General features: G+C 48.9%; 1 protein-coding gene across 1 annotated transcript in view; it reads left to right on the top strand.

The window, feature by feature from the left end:
• Window positions 1–1,758: 1,758 nt before the first annotated feature.
• LOC119391211 (calcium uniporter protein, mitochondrial) overlaps window positions 1,759–13,118 on the top strand; it is a 327,993-nt gene continuing 316,633 nt past the window's right edge. Inside the window, exon 1 of the mRNA XM_037658888.2 lies at window positions 1,759–1,879. Coding sequence (XP_037514816.1) covers window positions 1,787–1,879 — 93 coding nt within the window. The 5' untranslated portion in view covers window positions 1,759–1,786. The remainder of the gene's footprint in view (window positions 1,880–13,118) is intronic.

Below are 13,118 nucleotides of genomic sequence, written 5' to 3'. Positions count from 1 at the left end.
AAACGCACCAGATGCGGCGACAACACTGCACTTGTGTGCTAAACCCTTCACGGCTGGCAGTTCCCTCTTCAATCGCCTTGGACACGCTTGGCTGACTTTGACTCTTTTATGGCCTGAAGATGAGCGATTTACAGTCCAGGCTGCTCGGAGGAGGCAGTCGCTTGTGCATTGCTATGTGCAGGCTTCTGCGAGATGCACCGAACGATTAGCCGAGCGCCGGAGATTCTTCATTGGGCACCTGTCCCACACTATGCGGTGTCTGCGACTTCGTGACCCGGCCGGCAGCTGGCCGTCACCTGCACCGACAACGCATCGAGGCAAGGAAAGACTTGCAACTGTCAACACACCTGACGTCACGGCCAATTTTCAGGAATCGCCGCAGTAATCCGTTCATTGTGTGTATGGTTCCTTTGTGGCATGGTGACCCGACTAGGAGCTGGCCGTCCGCTGCGCCGACGGCGATATCGAGGCAAGGAACGACTGCACCTGACAGCACACCTGACAACACAGCCTGTTTCCAAGAATGTGCATCCCAGTTTGTGTATTGTGTCTTGTTCGCCTCCCGGGACCGTCCGTCGTCCAGGTGCACCGCTTCTCTCTTTCCCGGAGTGCGTAGGAGGCGGTGCGTACTTAGTGGGCGGAGATGAAGACGACGTGTTGATTGGACTGTCTTGGACTTGATTGTTTCCTCCAGCAGGGAATCTTGGGAAGTCGGGACGCTACCAAAACGACATGTTATCAACTCCGGCTCCTGAACTCGACTTCTCCCTGAGGCCTGGCTGCTCCCCGGTCCTATGGGCAGACCTCCGATCACATCACCACCTTGAAATGCACGCAGAAGACGCCATGACGTCATAGATTCTGACGGCGTCTGGCGCTTACGTAGTTCCTAATCGGTAAAAATGAAGTGCATTGACCTCTGCGGGGGCCATACACTTAACATACCAAGTTTCAGAAAATTTCGTTGAGCCAATGTCCCCAAAATACGACAGTTTGAAATCCGTGACGTCACGCGCGGAGTTTCAAGCGCGAAGCTTAAAAATGGAACGTTGACCTTAATTTACTCCTCTATTAATAAACTTGTGATGGTAAAATGAATGACATTCGACTTCTCAGAGTACACATTATCAGTCTGAACCGATTCAGTGTTCCACTTTAGTGTCTTTTTAAGAACTGAGCAAAGCCCAAGCCCGGCCCGACCCGAGCCCGCCGCCTCAAACCCGGGCCCGACCCTAAGCACGGAGCTTCAAGCCCGAGCCCGGCCCGGTTCCGCCGTGTGAACTACTTTACCCTGCCCAGCCCCTGGGCCGGGCCGAGCCCGGGTTTTCGGGTAGGCCCGAGCCCGTGCAGTGCTCTAGTCCGGACGCATAGTGGTCCGTCGGCCACACTGTTTGCTGAAAAGGTGCTTTCCTCTCTCCTAACTACACGACAATAAACGGGTGAGTGTGCAAAGTGAAGTTCTGGCATTCACGCTTGAGCACACAGTAAACAAGAAACGCGAAAAATTTTCGCGAAAACAGAAAGAATTTGACTTTGCCGCTTTGGATGGTTTGAATTTCGCGGGTGAATGCGTACATCACGGTTTATAAAAGTGAGGACGATACTACCTCATCGTGCTTTAAAAACAAGCAAATAAAGTTTTAATTATAAGCAGAGGGTATTGATTTTTATTGGTACCTCTAATAGAGAGAAAAAAAAAAAGAAGACAACTTCCGGCAGAGCGCCTTGCATCGAGAGTTTGGCGCTCACGTCGCGCCATCTATGGAATAAGGGTGCCATTCATAACATGGCGTTTTGGAGGGTGAAGGTTTCGAACTGTGGACTATTGCTATCGCATTTGCCTCGCCGTAACAGGACAAGATCGAGGAAATACGCTCAGGTAAGCAAGTTGAGCTCACTTCCTTCTCGCCTGCCTCCAAAACCGGGGCGGCCGCGAAAGCTGGGCGCTTCCGCGGCCGCTATCCGAGTAGCGCTGCTACGGAGAAAGCCGCTGCAGACGACGTTCGGGGCCCGGCGGTAGGCGCCGTTTGTTTGTGTCGCGTATGTGTATGACCGTCGGCACACGCCGGGTGGCAGCTGTCATTCGCCGTGTGGCGCAAAACTTGCCAGCTTCTGAAGCTTCTTGCCGCATGTCATCGCAACGATCACGGCGCCTCCAACCCGAAGCAGCCGCGCGAAATTGCGCGGACTCGGCCGGCAAAGGGCGCGGTTCGCGGTCCGAGTAGTACGCTGTTTGAAAAGCTGCGGAGGCTGCCGTCGCCGAAGACGAGGATAAATACGGAGCCTATCGTCGTCATCCTCGCAAATTCCGCGCTCGTTTTCTGTGGCGAGCTTACTGGCCTGCTCAGCATAGTGTTTACGTTTGTGGAGGAGGCATGCGACGTTTCGAGTGGTTTCGTAACAGCCGCGGGAGAGGCTGTTTAGTAGCGTCGTGATCTGGCAAGCCGCGCACGTTGCTTTCGTGCTGAAAGGGGGAGGTTCTTGGGTGTGCGTAAATGGCAGCCCGAAAGGCCGATCGTCGCTAGTGCTTCTCTCCCCGCATTGTCTTTTTTCCCTAGCTGCGCGTCTGCTATGTGGGCCGCGTTATCATTGCGCTGTCGCGATGGAAACGGTTCTGCAACCCCGTCGATACGTTCATCTCCGGTTCTCACTCGCATCCCGTGTAACGACCGGATGTCATTCGGCGTGTGCAAGCGCATATTTGCTATTCGCGCTACATGAATTTTTGCTCCGCGTGCGCGCATGAAGAGTACGCAACGCGCGAATCGCAGTTTGTTTGACCGCACAAGTCGCATTCCGTCTTGGCGGCTTACAACTCCTGCCGCATCTGCAAGCCGCTGTCAGGCACTGCGCGTGTCGTATCGCGTACCAGTCTTCCGGTTTGTCAGAACGGCAAAAGGATGACAGGCTTGTCCATTTTGGTCCTGTCAAACATACGCGAAAACGTTGACAAAGCGGTCAGAGCCGTAATTGAACGTTCGCGTTCAAGGCTGTTGAACGACATTCTGGCATTGAGACAAATCTCCGTTGTGCAAACAGTATTGTGCGCAGTTTCGCGGAGGCATGCCATATGCGCCGCAATTGCGTAACGACATTGGTATTAAATGAAATCACTCGCTGTGGTATACGTTTCAAGCACTTCGCAGCGTTTGCAGCAACATTTCATTTTGTATGTGCTTTGCGGCTTCGTCTAAATCCATATTACGTATGATGACGTCGGTCGTCGTCTTTCCTGTGCATAATGAGCGGGAGAAGAAAATTGGGCGATTGTTTTCTGACTTCTCGAGTTACACAAGTCACGACGATGCACTGTAGTCTGCCCGTTATATACTGTCGCTTACACAATGCTTCGCCCTCTTTAAACGACTTAATTATGCCTCGTATTTATTGTTGACGGTGGATGTCTTGTTGGCACGTAGTCAGCAAGTGGAAACGCGGCGTGGACAAACGTACGGAAAGCATTAGCGCAAACGAGACGAAGAAAGGAGCACTCCGCACGTGTCTGTTCCTTTCTTCGTCCATTTTCACTCGTGAGTTTTCTACAAAATAGTGTCCACCAGTCCATCCTATCAGAAGTAGTTTGAGTAGATACGCCCTGAAGTTTGTGTGAATAGACGTAGTACGCGTACATTGACAGGTGTGGATTGCGTATGTTAATATGCGACGGCTCATTATATAGCTGCTTTTGCACCATAAAAAAAAAAACCCGAATTAACAAATATCATTATATATGCGTTTACCGGGCGCCTTTGCACACTCACAAGAACATCGTTTCTTCTCGGCGCGTTTGCATGGGGCAGCGCCGAGTGCTGCGTTTGAAGGAATTATTTCGCCAACTTCACGATGGTGCTGGTGTTTGCAGTGCATATAGCATTTGTAGGATTCGGCCGTTTACTAAATGCGTGCCTTCGGCCGCCGCAGAAAGCATAGATGTGCAATATCCAACCCTGGTCGGCAGTGTTCCTGCGACAAAGTGCTATCGTAATTGTTTCGACGGCGTATCGTGCGCACTGACGTGAATGGGCCGCCGTTTGGAAGGTTTGTAGAAGGGGGCTGATCATTGTTAGGTTAACTGGTTGAACAGGTAGTTAATGCATACCTCCCACTCACGTGAATGGCGAGCGCGATGCGCTAATGGGAATGACACTTTGGAATAATGGCCTCGTGTCTGAAGGAAAACATTGCGAGGCAGCTTTCGTGCATTGCGCCGGTAGCGAGATGAAACGGCTCGCCCCCAATAATGTGTCCCTCCTTACCGATGTGGTCGAGAGCGCGACGAGCTGCGGAGAGGCGCGGCGGCGTCATTCTGGCCTGGAACGCAGCCTGCCTCCCACGCCGCCCTTCCGCGCTACTCACGACTTGAGAAATGACGAGGCCTCTTGCGTGCGTCTTTCCTCGCGTGTGGAAATAGATTCCGAAGCGGCGCGACCTTGCATTCGGCGGCGTTCTCGAGCTTCTGCAACCGCGCGGTGCAGCGGCCGTCAAAACGCAAGGGCGAGTCCCCCTGTGTTCAGGCTGGGCAGGACACCCCTTTCAAGTGTCTCACCCCCCTTTGAGATTTGTCTTTCGAATATCGTACTTGAATTGCTCGACAATGCTGTAGAAAGCACTTTCTGTAAAACCAACTCCGAAAACTGAAGGCCTCTAAAAGAGCAGGAGCGAAAAGTATGAATCCGATGGCTCGACTATGATCGGGTTATTTAATATATATATATATATATATATTGCTCGGTTTTTTAAATTTTATTTCGAAGCGCAATTTCAATTTTTATATGATTAGAATTCAAATCTATGTTTATAAAAACAAAATGTCCGCTATGTCAAGCTGTCTCCCCTTTTGACTTTTTCTGGATTGACGCCATTGGTGGCGACGTGCCATAAAATACATACTCGTTCACACTGTGCACTTGGTTTTCAGTCAACCTATTCCACTGGTTAATTGTTCGGACAAAAATAAGTTAGCGTGCACGTTTGTCTTGGCAGGGTAATCCAGGATATTAGAGTCGTAATCAGTTCGCTTTGAGACGTAACGATGTTTCTTTAGGTGAGTTTCCTTGCTAGTTCCTGAGAATTGAACGTAAAAATAATTAGTCTCAGTGCATGACGGCAGTAGAAAGGGATTCCCATCCAAGCTCAGCCTTCCTTGCAGTGCAGCTCTTCCTCCTTCCGTACCGGCTCAAGACGAACCTCGGTTTTGTGTTCGCTCTAGAGCGTCAGTGGCGGTTACTTCGGCGGCGTCCATCTCACACGACACAGCCATGCTCCAAAATTGGTCGAGCACAGGCAATATAGGCAGGGGCGTAGCCAGAAAGTTTTTTCGGGGGGGGGGGGGGAGGTTCAACCATACTTTATGTATGTTTGTGCGTGCGTTTGTATGTGTGCGTGTATATATACGCAAGCCAAACTGAAAAATTTCGTGGGGGGGGGGGGGGGGTGAAACACCCCCCCCCCCCTTGTACGCCCCTGAGGTCATAGGCTTTAAATTCGCAGGCGAACATCGCAGATTTTTTTTATTGGTCTTGCTTATTCAAAATCGTATTGTTCATTGTTCAATAATAATTGCTCATAATACAGCTTCTGTCCTATTTGGCTACAGATTTGGCGATAAAATTAAGTTGAATGGCTACTTTTAGCTTGAGTTCTGGCTCCTTTTTCCAATCCACCCAACGACAACCCTCCAAGCACGCGCGCGCCTACGCGAACACCTTTGGGAAGAGGGCTCGTGGGAGGTTACCGCGTCGCTGCGGCAAACTGCGCTCGAAGAGCAAAAGCCACTCCTTTCAGGAGAGCGCCGTTGCAATGGGTGCGTCGAACTTCTGAGGCGCCTATATGCCTGCCCCGTTTTCAACGCGCACTTGACCCGTCCTCCCTGCTCCTTTTGTTTCGAAAGGGGGGCGGTCATATACACTCACAGTGGTGCCTTATCTATCCCGTTCATTTCATTGAAACAGCGCGGTACTAGACGAGGGAGAACAAGAAGAGGGTTGCACAGGACATGCGCTGAACTCCACGCTGAAGTTTATTTGAAAAAAAAAAAAAAAAAAAAACTTATTATCAGCGTGACAATAACACGTGGTGTAGGCGATACCGATCAAAATAACAGACCGTGTGTTGGCGGCAACAACCATTTAAGGGAGGGTTGACCAACGCAATTTTTCTCTCCTTGCGACATGGAAGGCTGCAACCATATACTCGCGTGTTGTCTGATTCTTGTATGTAAATAAAACATCGGTGTGAGCAAAGCTTGCGCAGCAACCACATTCGCGGCAACGCTATCCCGTTGTCTCGCGGCGTGTTGTGCACGAGCACCCCTGAGAATGAAGTTCACTCGTTACTTGCGGATTCGATCTTGACGTGGATTCGTACGTGATCCCAGCTAGCCGTTCCGCCGTCCATCTCGTGGAGCACTTTCGTATGCTTTATACTGCTGCGACCTACACATTGAAGGCATTTTATTGCACACGGCGGTGGGTGAGGGTTCCTGCAGTACAATTGTTTGCGGTGTCGTGATCAAAACTGAGGTAACCTTTTCCGTTCGTTTTATCGCTCTTGGCCGCGCTGCACTGAATCGGTACCGTGCAGCCTGCGCTCGAGTATCGCAAAATTGTCTTTTTTTTTTTTATGTTCGCCGGTGCATAAAGCGTGTTTAATCGCGACTCGCGAGCGTATACATTGAACGGTATGGATCTGTGTAGCGGGTATGGTCTACTCCGCCCTGTTACTCTAGAAGCGTCACAAGTTTTACTTCATTCGTTTTTAAAATGATCTCATCAGCCTCCTAAAGAGAGGGGCATCAACTGTCGCAACAGTGGGACGCAGAAGGCTACAAAAACAATGGCGTCTCTTTCGCCTTCTCTTGCGTCCCGGTGTTTGCTGCCCGTCGTTTTGCATGGGAGCAAAATAAAGAATGTGTGGAAGGGTTTTTTTTTTTTTTTCGCTGATCTGGCAGCTAAATAAGCACCAGTCTGGAACAGTACAATCTATTCACGTCTTTGCATATTTATTTGGACCCTCCCCCCCCCCCCCCCCCCCCCCCCACCAGCCAATGGATATGGGTCTAACCAGTGTGTGCATTTTCATGTATTAACAGTACTTGAAATGAAAGGTTATTATAAATAGTCTTCGGCAGCTTCCGGGCTTGCCTTGAAAACATTCACGGAGGCCGACTGTTTGCGCCGTGCTGTATATACGGCATGTACTGGTTCGTGCACATAAATGCATTCGTGGCTTTTGAAGACCTTAATCGATTCGTGACGGATATAGTCCACCTGCGTTATTTGATGCGGTTTCGTTTACGGCAACAGCTGCTTCCGCCATTCAGACGGGGTATATAGCTCTCCAAAATACCGGCATGATGACGGATTTCTAAATAAAGATAGAAAAATAGAAAAATGGGCGAGTTGGATTATACACAGCGACAGACGAAATATTTGCAATTTCTGATCGCGCCCTGCAAATTTAGTGGTTTGAGTCGTGCTGTAAAAATGTGCTTCGCCCGCACTTTTTTGGAATAAGCGAGTATATTAGCGCGCAGCTTAGTCTATAGCAGGGGGTCTCAAACTCACCTCAGCTAGTGGGACGCAGTCACGAAATTTTGTCCCGCAGGGACCGGGACAAGGTTGAAGTAAAAGTGTGTGTGTGTGTGTGTGGGGGGGGGGGGGGGGAGGAGGGAGGGATTAACGTTTCCACTTAAAAGAACGCATTCCCCATAGCGCATATATGGATAATTTCTGAAGGGGGTGTGGCGTCGAGATTCGAGGAACATATATCGGTACTGATCTCCAGAGTAAATGAAGTCAGGACGCCGATTGTGAAATATTGATATTTTATTCCGCGTCATGTTTCAACACATAGTGACCGCATGGGTTGCCTCACGAAAGAAGATGCTTGAGAGCAATCTCGTCTTTGTATCTTACCCGAACAAAGCGTTATCAATTGCAATAGGCGAGTAAATAATGCGAGTACCTTTTCATAAAGATACACGTCTTATTCCTGTGAAGCCGCGGGCCGCGTTTTTGAGACCCCTGGTCTATAGGTTATTTTGCTCACCCCCTACACTCTAATAATAATAATAATAAAAAGATTACCTGTCACTCCTTTTGGTGAATCCAGACCTGTCACATATATAACTCTCTTTTAATATACTCGTTAACTCTGTTTTGAAGACCATTGCGTTTTCTTTGGAGAGCTGTGGGAAGCGTGACTCTCAAAAGAGAGTTACCGTGTGTACCTTTGAAGTAAGTTGTGTATGTGGCAAGTCTGGACTCGCCAAAGTGATTGGCAGGTATCTTCTTTTTTTTTTATTCTTACAGCGCAGGTTGGAGTTACTGTGCAGCCCCAATCGTGAGCCATTCGCGAAACGCGGCGGCTGCATAAAAGAGACATGCTTGCGCTCGCAAATAATTCGCAGCGTATTATTGCGTGCTTTCGTCAGCGAATCCTGTAATTAGCGCACGTTTCACGTGCTATACCCTTGTCACACGGGTAGTCTAACCACAGTTAAGTACGACGGCCGTTAAGTATAACGGCTGTTGTACCTTGTCACACGACAACCCTAACCTGCAGTTAATCCGCTAACGACCGTTTTCGTAAATGGAGGTAGGCAACCCCTGTTAGCGCCGTAAAGCCGTAAACTGATAACATGGCGGCCCCCATGTCGGACGCGAGCAGCTCGGCTCCCAGCGAAATATCGAGCCAAAAGCGTGTCAATTGGACCGTTGCAACGACGGAGGCATTGATACGCATTTGGGAAGATAAATTACCGGTTTTGAGGTACAAGTTTGTCCGTGCTGCAAAAATATCGCGTGCATTTCACGAGATTGATACACGGCTGCGTTCGTTCATTGAACAGGGCTTCACGCTATTTGATAGACGCGCGTCAAAACACGCTGCTGACGCGTCCATAATCGAGCGTGAAGCCCTGTACAAGGCGGTGTAATAGCGGTGTTGCACGAACGCAGCCATGTATCAACTAAAGAACGCTTGGAAGCACTGCAAACGCGTGACAGCGCCTCTGTCTGGTTTACGGTAACTGTGGTTACGTCCGCTAACTGTGCTTGGGTATAACAGCGGTTAAGCTTACCCGTGTGACAACGGTATTATACGCACTGCACGCAGCTGCCATGGACTCTTAATATCTATGACATGGCGAGAACTTTTACTGTTTTCAAGTGAACGACATCCTCGGGAAGTGCAGTGGGAGGGAGGATACGAGCAGTGGTGACCTGCATTCTTAGAAACGGTATCAATTAACGCACCGCGCGGTGGCTTCTGCTGTTATTTTGGCTCGGATGGCCAACGTCTCATAGCTCACTGAGTAAGCTGCGTTGACGTCATCTTAGCCGCCATGTTGCGTAACGCCAGTACGTAGAGAAGCTGCGTGCGTGACGTCACTTAACGATACCGATAGTGTTTCTCTTACCGCTGCTTTCGTCACTGCAGGCGTGTTAGTTTAGGCCGTGCGTATACATTACGTATGCGTGCGACACTCAACCTCCTGAGGGACGAACTCGATCGATCACTTTCGTGGATGTCATTTTCGAGGCATGCACGCGGTGATTGGTTGATCGAGTGGATACATTCCTCGATCGCGTAGGTGAGAGACGCCGCGCCGACGAACTTCAAAGGTGTACAAACGAAGGCGTGAAAGCCCTCCCCGAAAGGAATCAATCGATAATGTGTGAGCGGTTTAGTAGCGGGCGACCGGGCTTCCTTTTCATTTTTTCCCCCCTTTCTTGCCTGTAATACGCCATGTGTACAAGTGTTCCGCCGCTAAAAAAGCGTGCTATCAAAACTTTCGGCGATACGTACTGTAATGTCTAAATACGGGATAACCCGCGACGTGACGTCGTAAGAAAGCACGATCGAGTTATCGCTGTAAGGGTTTCAAATGACGGAGAAGGGTTGTTTCGGAGAATAAACTGTCGTTGTGCAATACAGCAGCACGAGAAACACATCTGTAGTTATTAGAACAGTAAAAGAATATAAACGCCGAAGACATAAAAGGGAGGCAGACGACGGACATGGTGCCAGTCCGTTGTCTGCATCCCTTTTCTGTGTTGGTCTTTTTTTTTTTTTTTGCGCCATATACTCTTTCAGTGTTCATGGATAGCCAACTATATAGCGCAACAGTCTACTCTGCCAGTTATTAGAGTTGGCGTTTTATTGGGTCTTTCGTGCTCATGCGGGCTTTAAATAGGGTTCTTCCTTATCGCATTTAGGGTTGTGGTATCTTCAGTTCAAGATGCTAGCAAACGAGAAGTGGGTTCTTTTTGAAAAAGAAAAACTTGGAGTGAAACCGAGCTCTTTGCTGTCTTGCAGCCCAAAGTATAGGAATCACCTTGGTAACTTTTAGACAATGTGCCCTGGCACGGTGGTGTAGTCGTTATGGCGCTCGACTGCTGACTCGAAGGTCGCGGGATCGAATCCCTGCCGCGGCGGCTGCATTTTCGATGGAGGCGAAAATGCTTGAGGCCCGTGTACTTAGGTTTAGGTGCACGTTAAAGAACCCCAGGTGGTCAAAATTTCCGGAGCCCCCCACTACGGCGTCTCTCATAATCATATCGTGGTTTTGGGACGTTAAACCCCAGATATTACATTATTATTATTACTTTTAGACAATGTGTTTTCTTTTTTTAACCAGTGTTTTGTTTAAAAAAGAGCAATGAAGCGCAGGAATGCGCAACAGCTAGAAATAGTTGCGCGCAAGGCACGTGATAAACATATTTATAGAAATTTTCGTTAACATTATCTGCCCTTTTAAAAAAATAACATAACCGGAAACAACAAATGTAGACATGCAGTTCTTTAATCTCTGCACCTGCAGCGTATGAGGATTATATGTCAACCGGCTTTCGCTTCTTTCTGTAAATTGTGCAATCCGACGAGCAAGCTCGTGGTATAGTAGTTCGCTAATAATTAATACGCGGAAAAGTCTATCTTGCTTTTCGTTTCATTTCTCAATTAAAAAGTTTTCGTATAGTGCAGGTGCCATATGGTAAAATATAGCGAGGTCAAAGTGCGCACGCGCCGAACGCAATGACACGTTTGCGCAGCGTGCCACGGCTGTTGTGTTGGAATTTAGCGCAAACGCCGTTTACCGTATATATAGAAAACGCGGCGGCGCCCTCGAAACGACGGCCGTGCTCTTCGCAGTTAGTGTGGGGCTGTTCACTCTTCGCGTCTTCTTGCTTCGGTAATAGACTGCGCGTACGGTAACTCGGCGTTGTTTTCGACATCGATTTTCGGTTTAGCACGCTCCGGCACCTATGAAGCTTCGCGCTCTACGACGCATCCTTGTTAACGCTACGCTAAAACTCTTTCGTTCCGCATAGACTTAGAGTGCGCAACACTTTAACGCAAGCATTTTACGCTACACTAAAACTGTCTACTAGCTGTAACTAAAAGTATACGGCCGGCGCACGCGCCTTTTGGTATAATTGCGCGTCGTCCGTTCGGGGGGCGTGTTTACTGCGCCAGTCTGTCACGGTTTTCTTTACTTTTTTTTTTGTTCTAAGCGCAGAGTCCTCCCAGACTGTCCCGATCGTGTCTGCTGCCTTGCGAAATAGGTGCGGGCCTCACGTCGCGAACTGTGCGCGCGCGTGCTATAGCTTAATTGTCTTACGCCGTGCACGCTGGGACGAAGCGGGAAAAACAAACGGTCGCCCTTGACCCTGGTCTTTCGCGTCATACTTTCTTTTTTTTGCCACTCATACATTTACATTTGCCGTTCTTCCCTCGACAGCGCATAAACATTGCGAAGGATTACACGTTGCTTAGATGACAACATTCCAGCATGTGAATTGGACACATATAAAAAAGAAATCGAAATGAACCGTATTTGTCGGACAAGCTTCCTCCTGCAATGGTTGCAAACTCGACGCTGGGGCTGCTTTTATTTTTTTTTTTTTTACTCGTGTCAGTAGTACGCATACGCAAGCATCCGCACTGTGAATTTCCCCGCTTATTAAACTCTACTTTCAAACATTATTTTTTTCTCGAAGAAAACATGACCGGCAGCATAAACGTTTTCTTCAAGCACGTTTCATTGTTTTTTTTTTATTTCTTGTCTCCCCGACCCTTATCGGGGAATGAAAGAATGTCCTTTCGATGGACGCGTAAGCGCAGTGCATGCTGCCCTATTCCCACCTGGCCTCTTGCCCAAAAGCGTGCGATGCAGTCCGCGAGGTCTTCGCAAACGGGACGACGCGGAGCAGCCGAACAAAACGAGCTCGCAAAAGGAATGGAAGCCGTGAGCTCGGCCTCTCCGGTCACGTATTGCTTACCTGATTGCACACGTGTAACTTTTAGTGTAAGGTGTTATCGTGTAGTAAGTAGCTAGGTATGTGCTGCTTATATATACAGGACAACCAGGCACATCTGGCCTATTTGGAAACCGATCTCTTCGCGTCATGACTCGTCGAGATGTTTGGGCAATGCGAGATACATATTTGTGGGCCGAGTGCTCGCGCGCGTTGCCTCTTTCGTGCTGCGGCGTCTCTCTCAGCTGGGCCTCTCGAAATCCATAACAGCGAGCTTCCGTCGTTGTGGTCGGCTAAGCGCAGCGCTGGCTCCTTGTTTTTTGTTTTTTTTTTCGTTTTTTTGCGAACATTCAAACACACACTGCGTGCGTGACTGAGCTGTGATCTAGTGCCCTTCGAAAGACCCTTCTCTGTCGGTGTGCGTGTCATGTTTGCGCGATAAACGGCCGGAAGTTTGCACTGCTGAGATTTTTCCTGCGAAGACGGCGTGTGGCCTGCACAGTTTAGTCCGCACGCGGCGTGTATATATATATATATATATATATATATATATATATACCTTGTGGAAGGAAGGTTCCCCCTTGTCTGTCACGTGATAATTGGCAAAGCTGGAAGCTTTGGTTCGGAAGAAAGCGTTTCAAGCTCGAGGGCGATTTCGATTTTCGTATTCAACTACGTGAAACGCAGTAACGTTCTTAAAAGAACCGCTGTACTGACTTGAACTTTATTGCTGTCCGAATTTAAGCCTTGGTTTATTGAAGAAAGCTGCCCAAAATTGAAAAATGCAGAAAATAGAACGAAAGGGTACGCATCTTTGTAAACCTGCGCCCGAAAGAGATCGCTGCATCTGCTACGGAC

Source organism: Rhipicephalus sanguineus, chromosome 1, assembly GCF_013339695.2.
Source record: "Rhipicephalus sanguineus isolate Rsan-2018 chromosome 1, BIME_Rsan_1.4, whole genome shotgun sequence".
Classification (NCBI taxonomy): domain Eukaryota; kingdom Metazoa; phylum Arthropoda; class Arachnida; order Ixodida; family Ixodidae; genus Rhipicephalus; species Rhipicephalus sanguineus.
The sequence above is the reverse complement of the archived record's forward strand: the minus strand, read 5'-3'. Positions and strand labels throughout refer to the sequence as shown.